The sequence below is a fragment of the Chiloscyllium punctatum genome, chromosome 46 (assembly GCF_047496795.1).
Source record: "Chiloscyllium punctatum isolate Juve2018m chromosome 46, sChiPun1.3, whole genome shotgun sequence".
Lineage (NCBI taxonomy): Eukaryota > Metazoa > Chordata > Chondrichthyes > Orectolobiformes > Hemiscylliidae > Chiloscyllium > Chiloscyllium punctatum.
In genome coordinates, this window is record NC_092784.1 from 63,964,270 (window position 1) to 63,976,907 (window position 12,638).

At 45.5% G+C, this 12,638-nt stretch overlaps 1 protein-coding gene across 1 annotated transcript in view; it reads left to right on the forward strand.

Annotated features, from left to right (window-relative positions):
- The first annotated feature begins 10,522 nt into the window (after positions 1–10,522).
- LOC140468236 (dynamin-2-like) overlaps positions 10,523–12,638 on the forward strand; it is a 47,607-nt gene continuing 45,491 nt past the window's right edge. The window contains 2 exon segments of the mRNA XM_072564507.1: positions 10,523–10,708; positions 10,711–10,738. Of these exon segments, the coding sequence (XP_072420608.1) occupies positions 10,579–10,708; positions 10,711–10,738 (158 nt within the window). The 5' untranslated portion in view covers positions 10,523–10,578.

A 12,638-nucleotide genomic window follows, 5' to 3' on the forward strand; every position in this document is an offset into this window, starting at 1 on the left:
CAAAATCTATTTCACATAAAGGAAAAAAAACATTGCATTTAATAGCAACTATTTGAAATGGTCAAAATAAAGATTCAACCTGTTATCCCTCAACAGCAACCTTACAGATGTATACTCCTCAGTAAAGGGTCCCCTGTTTTCAATTTAAAGTTCCTTTTCAGGGGCATGACTTTGCAGATTTTGCAAGAAATAAAAGTAATCACTCAGTGCATTTATTTAGTCACTGTCTCTTCCTGAAGCGCTTAACCAGCTAATATAGCTTGGTTATTTCTTAACATTGGTTTTCCAAACTCCTCTTCCACAGTTTATTTTTTGTTTCTGGAGCTTTTCTCTTACACAAAATACTCAGAATACTACTACTTCTGCCCTGACTATTGTAGAGACTGTTCAACTGCACACTGCTGCTAGTACAGGCCTTTCTTTTTACTGAGGAAAAAAGACTGCCTTTTCAGTGAACACCCAGATAGAGTTAGAAAGACAGAATCTCTTCTCCTTAAGCCATAGAACACCTATCTTCTACTCTTGTTGTTAAGGCACTGAACTAATCACCTCCAGGGTTTTAAAAGCCTCACTTTAGATGCATGTAAATGAAATTTCAGACCTTCTGGTACTGCTTTCTGAGCTTACCAATTATATGGGGGTTAAAAAAGAAAAATCCATAATATAGGAACATGAATTACACTTAACAGTTGTAAATGGTTCTTTCCACTTAAGAAACAAGTTTCGAAGTGATAGTACAAGTCTTCATCACATACAGCAGATGCTGGAAATCTGAAATAAAAACAAAAGATAATCAAAATACTCAGTAGATCTGGCAGCATGTGATGCAAGGTAAAATGTTGAAATGTGAAAAGGTGAACCGCCTTGAAATGCTAACTGACCTGCCTGACCTGATTTAACACCACAGACTGGCTAAAGTAAAGAAGGGTCTGTGCCAGGTGCCTTTTGTGGCAATATAGTGTTTCAGTTTGAGAAAGGAATAGGGACTGTCTATCTAGTTAGTGCTTAAGTTTCAATTAATTGTAGTGGGTGTGGTTTGAGCCATTGTGTTTGGACGGACATGATACGTTTCAGTCTAATCTTTATTGTCCTGCAGTCTGATTCTGGTGCAGCACTGATTTAAGGTTAGGGTTAACATATCACTTGTTAACAACTGGGTGCCTGCCACTTTGTTACTGCCTCTGATTCAAGCCCATCTTGCTGTCTTCATGGGGGTCCTTTGTGAGATGAGGGTGGAGGGAGTTGAACAGATGATGAGTGAAATAGAAGAGGAGGTAACTGCAGGAAGAGTACGGTGGGTGGGTTTTGGGGATGAAAGTTGTCTCGCCAGCAGCTTTGATCTGAGATCACTGCTGTGCTTGACCTTGATCTATGTTTTTGCATTGATGTCTAATACTTCAAGTACAATTTTATTTTTTTTAAAAAGTTTGTTCATTGATAGGATGTGTCTGAGCAATGAAGTGTGTAAGAAAGAACAAACTGATTTTTTTTGTTCCAGCACTTGTCTGATGCTGTGAAGGAAGGAGAGCTGCAATGTGTGCTCATTCCTGTTAGATATATATTTTGTGTATGTAAGTAAGTGAATAAGCATTTTTAAAAGTTTTCTTATATGCTTGCAACTTTGAAAAAGGTTGCCTGATAGGTTTCCTCTAATGAACTAATGGAGCAGTGACTGGAGCGACAGCAGTAAGGGTACCCTGATTGCTGGCTGGTCTTCCCTGATCATTGGGAGATTTGAGGGGGTGCGGGGACAAAATATTTTTTTTTGTCTGATGAATGCTTATTCCTAGCAGCTGAAACCAACATGCTCTGCTCTCTTCAGTGCAATTAGCCTTTTTAAAGCCATCTATGTTTGCTTGATTTATTACACAATTGAAATAGCAGCCCATCATCCTGCCTGTGTCTGGACATCATTCAGATCAGTCACCACAGTATTGCTTTGACCTAAATAAAATGTTAATGCCCTGAGTGGCAGATGGAATTTAATTCTGACAAATGCGAGGTATTGTAATTTGGTAAAAGAAAGAAGTGCAGGACTTGTACAATTAATGGTCAGGCCCTGGGTAGTTGTGGAATGGAGAGACTGAGGAGTTCAGGTACATAATTCTTTGAAATTTGCAACACCGATAGACAGTGGTTAGGAAGGTGTTTAGTACACTTGCCTTCATTGCTCAGACCTTTGAGTATAGGAGTTAGGATATCATGTTGAGGTTGTGTAGGACATTGATGAGACCTCTTGTGGAATACTGTGGGCAGTTCTGTTCACACTGCTATAGGAAGGATATTAAATTGGAGAGGGTTTAAAAAAAAACTTATCAGGGTGTTGCTGGGAATGGAGGGTTTGAGTTATAAAAATAGACTTTTTTCACTTAGGAATAGGAGGTTGGAGCGGGGTGACCTTATGAGGGGCATAGACAAGGTCAATAGCAAGAACCTTTTCCCTACGGTGGGGGAGTTCAAACCTGGGAGGAGGGGGTGCGTATTTTTAAAGTGAGAGGAATAAGTCTTAAAAAGGACATGTGGGGCAGCTTTTTTAACACATCGGCAGTACTTTCCAGACATCGACCAGAGGAAGTGGAGGATGCAGGTACAGTTACAACATTTAAAAGACATTTTGGGTAAGTACATGAATGGGAATGGTTTGGAGGGATATGGGCAAAACACAGGCAAGTGGGACTTGTTTAGTTTGGGAGCGTGGTCAGCATGGACTACTTTGGAGTGTTTCCATGTTGTGTGTCTCTATGAATAATGGACACTTTGTTATTGTCTCAGCTCATATTGTTAAAACCTTCTCTATCTCTCCTGTGTTGGAATGACTGAGATTCTCTGTGAGTGGATTGTAAATCTTAATTTCTTTTGTCTAGAACTTGAGATTGTTCAGTGGCTGTGATGCATGATGCACTTGTGTACTTTGTGAAGATTAAAACAGTTTTTAAATATAAAATTAAATACAAATATAAGAGTAGCTTACTCTTCAAGAATGGAAGAAGCTGAACTGACCAGGACTGAACAACTCTTTGATGTGTTATTAATGCTCTGGACAGTATATGGTTGGTTCAGATTGCCAGGTATGGTTTCATGGTCGAAATTCCCCTTTTGCTGTCATTCACCATCTCCATATTGCCACCTAGCTACTCTCTTGATGTACTAACACGATCATTGCATCCCAAATGAGATACTTTTCTCCAGTTAAATATTGTGAAATTTGGAAGTTAATGCCTTTGGCCCCCTAAGCACACACTCCTCCCGCTCCTTGGTCGTCATTGGATGCTGAATGATACTCTTTGAACTTTGCCATGTCAACCTTCTGTTTGGTATTAATTCTGAACCTTCTGTCAAATTCCTGTTTTCCTCCTCTTCCATCCATACATTCAGCAGATTATCCTGTGCCATTTTCTGCTCCCTCCAAAGTAATATTGCCACCAAACAGTGGCAGGGACCGTTCCTTCTACAACATTCCTGAAAAACTCCTTCACTCCCTCCTCTTTCCAAACAAGACCATGGTCTGCATCAGATATCATTTTTATATCCTTCTTCCCCATCAGCTAGACCCCAAGCATACACTCATCTAGTGAAACAGTATTCTCTCCTGATTTCAGTGCACATTCACAGAATGGTCTCTGCTCAGTCTGTTGAATCCATGTCCTTTGGGATTCTCTTTTCTCCCCCTCTATAAGAATTCCATCTCCCAATTTCTCATTTCCGATTATCTGAAGTGTAGCTAAGGTTCAGTGATGGATCAGTCATGGCACCTCTACTTCCATTAAACCCAACTGTTTCGATACTAGGATCATCAAATACCTACAATGTGGAAGCAGGCCATTCTGTCCATCAAGTCCACATAGCCCTCTGAAGACCATTCTCCCAGACCTACCCATATCCATCCCTGTAACCTTGCATTTCCCATGGCTAATCCACCTAGCCTACATTGTGGGAGGAAACAAGACCACTTAGAGTGAATCCATGCAGCCACAGTTGCCTGAGGGTGGAATTGAATCTTAATCCCTGAGGTAGCAGTGTTCAGAACTGAGCTGCCCCCTATATAATCTATATCAGCCTTCTTAGCTCACTCTGGCAAAGTTTGTAGTTAGTTTAGCTTTGTGATTTGCAAAATTCCCTGATGCTACAAGGAAAACTTCTGACACTTTCAAAAAAACTTTAAATTTGCAGTGGCACCTGAAATTTGTATACATATTTGGTGTCCACTTACCCACTCAATACCAAAATCCAATTTCAGATAAATATTCTGTTTCACAATTGAGCCCCTGATTATGAATGGGACAACAGACCAAACCAGATCAGTTTCCCTATCCCTGCATTTGCAATACAGTAAAATTAAAACATCCAACGGTTTCTAACCAGACTTTACAAACAACAGATAGACTTAAAGAAAAAACAATTTATTATTAACAATTCAAATTTAGCAGAACATGGATAAACAACAACTAAATTACTTACTTTAAGCCCAGTATTCTTTCAGACAGACGATACACAGTTAAGAGATAAATTGAAAGAAGTCAATTTGCAAATTCAATGATCTCAGAATGGATACTAGGCCTTCAGAAATTCTTGAGTGATGTGATGTGTTATATTCCCATAGAATTCTATCTTGCTTGAATTCCAAAGTCACCAATTCATACAACTTCTGCAGACTGCTGAAGAATTACTGGGATTCTTTCCTCAAAGCCTTCAACAATTCTTTAGCTGGATATCAAACTAGAGATACTAAAATTCAAAATCACTTCCAGTCCAAAATATTGTACGCACACACCCCTCTGCTCTAAACCTAGACCCAAACCCATTCAAACTATGGTTTCACTTTTTCAACATTATCTATGAAGAGCTAGCCATCAATGTTCTACCCTTGATTGATCCATTCAACATCCAACCAGCTGCTAGTCCCTGAACAACCCATCTTGTTGCTGAAAAGTCTGTCGTGTTCCAGGAGCAGCAATCAACCTGCAATTCTCTCTCCAGGCCAGTTCCTATAAACTGCAGTAGACTTGCCAACTTTAAGGCCGTTTAAATAGTTATTGGATAAACAAATGGATGAAAATGGAAAAACGTAGATGGGCTTCATATTGGTTTCACAGGTTGGTACAACATCGTGGGCCGAAGGGCCTGTACTGTACTGTTCTATGTTCTCTCTCTTCCTTTGCAAAACAAGATGCTAGTCAAAGAGCAACTTCAACTTTCAATTCCAAACTAAAAATTTGAAAAATAAAGAAAAATAATTATGGTCTCAAAACTTTCTGAAGATTTCAATTGTAAATGCCTCCACACTGACATTCCCTAAAACTCATTTTCCTAATTTGCTATGTATAATTTTCTTTCCCTCATGGAGCTATTGCTATTTTGACTCATCGTTTCTAAACTGTACTTTCTGGTTCTGTCCTGTCCACCACTGTGAACTATTTTTTTCCTGTATTTACTCAGTTCAGCTCATCATGATTTTGAATATCTCAAGCAACTTCCTTATCTTTTCCAAGGAACACAGTCCCAGTTTTTCAAATGTATCCATATTACTGAAGTTCTTCATTCCTAGAACCATTCTCCTGAATCTTTTATCATGAATCTTCCTATTGTGTTCACACCCTTCCAAATGTGTGTCACTAGCATTGGACATAATACTGCAAGTGAAATTTAACCACTGTGTTTACATATTGACCATAATTTCTTTTGTACTCCATATGCCTATTTATAAAGCCCAGAATTCCGTCTGCTTTATTAACCACTCTCTTAACCTGATTTATGCATATTCACCTCTAGATTTGTCTCTTCTCATACCCTTTTAGAACTATACCCTTTATTTTGTATTGCCTCTTCTATCAACTATCAACTCAGAACAGAGGTTAAAAACAATAACTGCAGATGCTGGAAACCAGATTCTGGATTAGTGGTGCTGGAAGAGCACAGCAGTTCAGGCAGCATCCAAGGAGCTTCGAAATCGACGTTTCGGGCCAAAGTCTTTCATATTCCCGATGAAGGGCTTTGGCCCGAAACGTTGATTTTGAAGCTCCTTGGATGTAGCCTGAACTGCTGTGCTCTTCCAGCACCACTAATCCAGAATCAACTCAGAACTCCGGGCTAATGTTCTGGGACATTAGTTCGAATCCCATCATGGCAGATGATTAGGTTACTTAGTGTGGGTGAACTTTGATTTTTAATGATATCTTATTTTGAGAGCCAGTCTGAAACTGCACTTGTGGTGCAGATTGAAATTGGCAGGTATGATGTGGTGGGCATCACAGAGCCATGGTTGCAAGGGCATTAGGACTGGGAGTTAAATATCCAAGGATGTACATCCTATCAAAAAGACAGCCAGGTGAGCAGAGGGGCTGGGGTTGCCTTATCATTAAGAAATGAAATTAAATCGATAGCAAGAAATGATGTAGGGTTAGTTGATTATAGAATCTGTGTGGGTAGAGATGGAAAACTGTAGAGGTGAACAAAACCATAATGGGAGTTATGTATAGGCCTCCCAACAGTAGTCAGGATGTAGGCCACAAAATGCACCAGGAGATAGAAAAGGTGTGTAAGAAAGACAAGGTTACAGTGATCATGGGGAATTTCAATATGCAGGTGGGCTGGGAAAATCAGGTTGGTAGTGGATTGCAAGGAAAAGAATTTGTGGAATGTCTACAAGGTGGCTTTTCAGAGCAGCTTCTGTTGGCACCTACTGGGGAACAGGCAATACTGGGTTTAGTGATGTGTAATGAGGCAGTCTTGATAAGGGAGCTTAAGGTGAAGGAACCTTTAAGAGGCAGTGACCATAATACGATAAAATTTAGTCTGCAATTTCAGACTGGGCAGCTGGAATCAGAGATAACGGTACTACAGTTGAATAAAGACAACTACAGAGGCATGATGGAGGAGCTGATCAGAATTGACTGGGAGAGAAGTCTAGCAGGAAAGTGGAACAGCAATGGCAGGAGTTTCTGAGAGTATTTCAAGAGACCTAGCAGAGATTCATCCCAAGGAAAAAGAAGCATGGTACAGGGAGGATGATGTGTCCGTGGTTAACTAGGGAAGTGAGGACTGCAGATGCTGGAGACTCTCAGTCGAGGAGTGTGGTGCTAGAAAAACACAGCAGGTCAGGCAGCATCTGAGAGGCAGGAGAGACAACATTTTGGGCATAAGCTAAAAATAAGGAGGGAGAAGATTAAATATGAGGGTAAGCTAGCCAGTAATATTTTTTAAAATTGCAAGTTTCTTTGGATATAAAAAGGGCAAAAGTAGACATTGGGCTGCTGGAGAAGTAGTAATGGGAAACAGAAATTGCAGAGGAACTGAACAAGTACTTGTGTCAATCTTCACAGTGGAAAACATGAATAATATCCCAAATCTTTGAGAGTCAGGGACACAGGTAAGTAATGTGGCATCACCAAGGAAATGATGCTAAAAAATCTGAAAGGCCTGAAGGTGGATGAATCACCTGACCAGATGGACTACACCCCAGAGTTCTGAAAGACATAGTGGGGACAGTAGTGGTAATCTTTCAGGAATCACTGAAGTCAGGGAGGGCCCCAAAGGACTGAATAAAATTGCTCATGTGACCCCCCCCCCCCCCCCCCCCCCATTTAAAAAGGGCATAAGACAAAAAATGGGAAATTAAAGGCCAATTAGCTTGACCTCATTCGTTGGTAAGCTTTTGGAGTCCATTGTGAAGGATCAGATTTCTGAATACTTGAAAGTGCATCATAAAATAGGGCAGAGTCAGCATGGATTCATAAGAGAGGTCATGCCTGACAAATCTGATAGAATTCTTTGAGGCGGTAACAAGCAGGTTAGACCAAGGATAGCCAAGAGATGTTATGTATCTGGACTTCAAGTTACAGTAAAAGAAGTTGGGAAGTCATGTTGCAGCTGTACAGGACATTGGTTCGGCCACTTTTGGAATATTGCATGCAATTCTGGTCTCCTTCCTATTGGAAGGTTATTGTGAAACTTGAAACTGTTCAGAAAAGATTTACAAGGATGTTGCCAGGGTTGGAAGATTTTGAGCTATAGGGAGAGATGGAATAGGCTCGGGCTGTTTTTTTCCTGGAGTTTTGGAGGCTGAGGTTATAAACCTTATGGAGGTTTATAAAATTGAGGGGCACAGATAGGATAAGTAGACCAAGTCTTTTCTCTGGGGTGGGGGAGTCCAGAACTAGGGGGCATAGGTTTAGGGTGAGAGGAGAAAGATATGAAAGGGATTGAAGGGGCAACCATTTCCACACAGAGGATGGTGCATGTATGGAATGAGCTGCCAGAGGGAGTTCTGCCAGAGGGAGTTCTGCTCAAAACCTGCATGAATCCATGTAAGACTCTGCAAATCCATTTTCTAGATTATAATCACTCTGAACATTGTGGCACAGACATTCTCACACAGGGCAGCCCACACCTTAAATGCTTTATCTGGGTCAACCTGACACCAATTGTTAAAGTTCACTTGCGATGAATCTTTTAAAAAAAAGTTCTGCAATTTACATATGAAAGAACTGAAACCAATATGTTCATTCTAAAAGATGAGAGACTTAATAGACAATCCAAGTCTTTTTCAATATATAGTTTCAGTTACATCACACTCTTAAACTTTTCCTATAAATTGTGTCTTATGCTTATACTTCACAACCACCTGATGAAGGAGCAGTGTTGCGAAAGTTACTGCTTCCAATTAAACCTGTTGAACTATAACCTGGTGTTGTGTGATTTTTAACTTTGTACACCCAGTCCAACACTGGCATCTTCAAATCAGGACACAGAAACATCATATGGCCTACTAGGCATGCTCTGCTGCTTCACACAGTCATATTAACAGTGGTGCCACCAAGCCAGTTTTGGTGATGGAAATTGAAATTCCCCACCCAGAGTAGGTTCTGTATCGTTGCCATCCAGAGTGCTTCCCCTAAATGGTGTTCAGCAAAGAGGAATATTGATTCACCACCAAGGCTGGTACATGGAGTGGGATGTGTTTATCAGCCAGCGGATTCATTGCTTATCTTTTTTTTTATTTTCCCCCACACTACCACCTAACTGTGGTAGTGCTTATTTTTTCCCCAGCACCCATGTTGTGTGTGAGCAGGTGCAAGACACAGTGAAATTCATTGCTTACCTTTGACCTGATGCCATGAGATCTCATAGCATCCAGAGACAATGTTGAGGACTCCCAAACAACAACTGACTGTACAACTCTTTGCCAACTCCTCTAGTTAGAGAATTGTGCAGGTGAGTATGAGTATAGGCGAAAGTGAGTACTGCAGGTACTGGAGATCAAGGTCAAGACTAGAGTGGTGCTGGAAAAGCACAGCAGGTCAGGCAGAATGCGAGTTGGAGGGCTTTTGCCCAAAATGTCAATTTTTCTGTTCCTCGATGCTGCCTGACCTACTGTGCCTTTCCTTTAATCTTGAGTATGAGTACGTCAGCCTGTTGTTCGATTAGTCTGTGGAAGATCTCTCCCAATTTGAAGGGGGACTAGGTTAGGTTAGGATATCTGATCGGCATAGATGAGTTGGACCGAAAGGTTGTTTCCGTGCAGTACATCCCGATGACTCTGTGATCTGACCAGAATCTTATAGAGCCTCAGACTTACACCCTTGCTTTTATATTCTAGTCAAAATAAATGCCGTCAGTGTATTTGCCTAAGTGTCCTATCCATGCCCCTCATGATCTTATAAACCTCTAAGGTTACCCCTCAGCCTCCAACACTCCAGGGAAAACACACCTACCCTATTCAGCCTCTCCCTATAGCTCAAATCCTCCAACCCTGGCAACATCCTTGTAGATCTTTCTGAATCCTTTCAAGTTTCATGTACTGTTCCTTTTTTGTCAATACTTGATAGTTCCTGCTTTTGACATGAACACAAATCCTCCATATTATGATTCCCCACCCCACAAAACTCTATCCTGCTCCCCACCTGCTTTTAAACTTGTGGTTCAGTATCTGTTAACTGTGTGTTAACAGAGATGGTGTCCAACCACCTGAGGTTTTTCCAATATGTTGCTTTTTTCTTTAATTTCAGATGTTCATCCTGTGGATTATTTCCCGTTGTTTGACTTCACCTTTCCTGCTGTATGGTATAAAGTTGTGTATCTGGGTGTGTAACAGCCCGTCTCTGTGTCCTAATCCAGCAACAAGGGTGAAGAGGGGGGGTGGGAACATGACCTCATCATTCTCCAATCGGTTCTGGCTGCTTTTGACTGACGTGCTACGGTAGCCAATTGAAAGTTAGCTGGTGGGGCCTATCCAGCGGTGGAGGAGCGAATAAATGATAGATTCGGGATGATCGACGGGCATTGTAGTCAATGGCTGGCGTTGTGGGCGTGCACATATTGATTGACGTCTCCTGCAGCCACTCACATTGCCGATCGTTGCGATTGACTGTGGGAGCCCCACCTCGATTGATCTAATCTGTGTGACGCAGAAGGAAGGCGGTATTCTTTCAGCGAACCATGTGGTGATTGGTCTGGAGTCGGGTGATTGACGGCGGCCCTGGTCAATGGGAGGTGGCTGGTGGCTGGGCCGGATCGGGCCGAGGGTGTGAGCGGAAGTGTAGGCCGCAGGCGCTGGGAGTGAATCGATCCCCGAGCGGCACCATGGGGAACCGGGGGATGGAGGATCTGATCCCGCTGGTCAACAAGCTGCAGGACGCTTTCAGCTCCATCGGTCAGAGCTGTAACCTCGACCTGCCCCAGATCGCTGTGGTGGGCGGGCAGAGCGCCGGCAAAGCTCGGTGTTGGAGAACTTCGTCGGCAGGTGGGGGAGGGGGAGGAAGGGGAAGGGGAGGGGGTGGGGGTGGGGGGGAAGGGGAGGGGGAGGGAGTGTGAGGGGGAATGGGGGAGAGAGAGGGGGTGTGTGAGGGAGGGAGGAGGAGGGTGTGGGGGTGGGGTGTGTGTGTGTGAGGGCGAATGGGGGAGAGAGAGGGGGGGTGTGTGAGGGGGAATGGGGGGAGAGAGGGGGTGTGTGAGGGAGGGAGGAGGAGGGTGTGTGAGGGGGAATGGGGAGAGAGAGGGGGTGTGTGAGGGAGGGAGGAGGGGGGTGTGTGAGGGAGGGAGGAGGAGGGTGTGTGAGGGGGGATGAGGGTGTGTGAGGGGGGATGGGGGAGAGAGAGGGGGTGTGTGAGGGAGGGAGGAGGAGGGTGTGTGAGGGAGGGAGGAGGAGGGTGTGTGAGGGGGAATGGGGGGAGAGAGAGGGGGTGTGTGAGGGAGGGAGGAGGAGGGTGTGTGAGGGGGAATGGGGGAGAGAGAGGGGGTGTGTGAGGGAGGGAGGAGGAGGGTGTGTGAGGGGGAATGGGGGAGAGAGAGGGGTGTGTGAGGGAGGGAGGAGGAGGGTGTGTGAGGGGGAATGGGGGAGAGAGGGGGGTGTGAGGGAGGGAGGAGGAGGGTGTGTGAGGGGAATGGGGGAGAGAGAGGGGGTGTGTGAGGGAGGGAGGAGGAGGGTGTGTGAGGGGGAATGGGGAGAGAGAGGGGGTGTGGGAGGGAGGAGGAGGGTGTGTGAGGGGGATGGGGGAGAGAGAGGGGGTGTGTGAGGGAGGGAGGAGGAGGGTGTGTGAGGGGAATGGGGGAGAGAGAGGGGGTGTGTGAGGGAGGGAGGAGGAGGGTGTGTGAGGGGGAATGGGGGAGAGAGAGGGGGTGTGTGAGGGAGGGAGGAGGAGGGTGTGTGAGGGGGAATGGGGGAGAGAGGGGGTGTGTGAGGGAGGGAGGAGGAGGGTGTGTGAGGGGAATGGGGGAGAGAGAGGGGGTGTGTGAGGGAGGGAGGAGGAGGGTGTGTGAGGGGGAATGGGGGAGAGAGAGGGGGTGTGTGAGGGAGGGAGGAGGAGGGTGTGTGAGGGGGAATGGGGGAGAGAGAGGGGGTGTGTGAGGGAGGGAGGAGGAGGGTGTGTGAGGGGAATGGGGGAGAGAGAGGGGGTGTGTGAGGGAGGGAGGAGGAGGGTGTGTGAGGGGGAATGGGGGAGAGAGAGGGGGTGTGTGAGGGAGGGAGGAGGAGGGTGTGTGAGGGGAATGGGGGAGAGAGAGGGGGTGTGTGAGGGAGGGAGGAGGAGGGTGTGTGAGGGGGAATGGGGGAGAGAGAGGGGGTGTGTGAGGGAGGGAGGAGGAGGGTGTGTGAGGGGGAATGGGGGAGAGAGAGGGGGTGTGTGAGGGAGGGAGGAGGAGGGTGTGTGAGGGGGAATGGGGGAGAGAGAGGGGGTGTGTGATGGAGGGAGGAGGAGGGTGTGTGAGGGGGAATGGGGAGAGAGAGGGGGTGTGTGAGGGAGGGAGGAGGAGGGTGTGTGAGGGGGAATGGGGGAGAGAGAGGGGGTGTGTGAGGGAGGAGGAGGAGGGTGTGTGAGGGGAATGGGGAGAGAGAGGGGGTGTGTGAGGGAGGGAGGAGGAGGGTGTGTGAGGGGGAAGGGGGAGAGAGAGGGGGTGTGTGAGGGAGGGAGGAGAGGGTGTGTGAGGGGAATGGGGGAGAGAGAGGGGGTGTGTGAGGGAGGGAGGAGGAGGGTGTGTGAGGGGGAATGGGGGAGAGGAGAGGGGGTGTGTGAGGGAGGGAGGAGGAGGGTGTGTGAGGGGGAATGGGGGAGAGAGAGGGGGTGTGTGAGGGAGGGAGGAGGAGGGTGTGTGAGGGGGAAGGGGGAGAGAGAGGGGGTGTGTGAGGGAGGGAGGAGGAGGGTGTG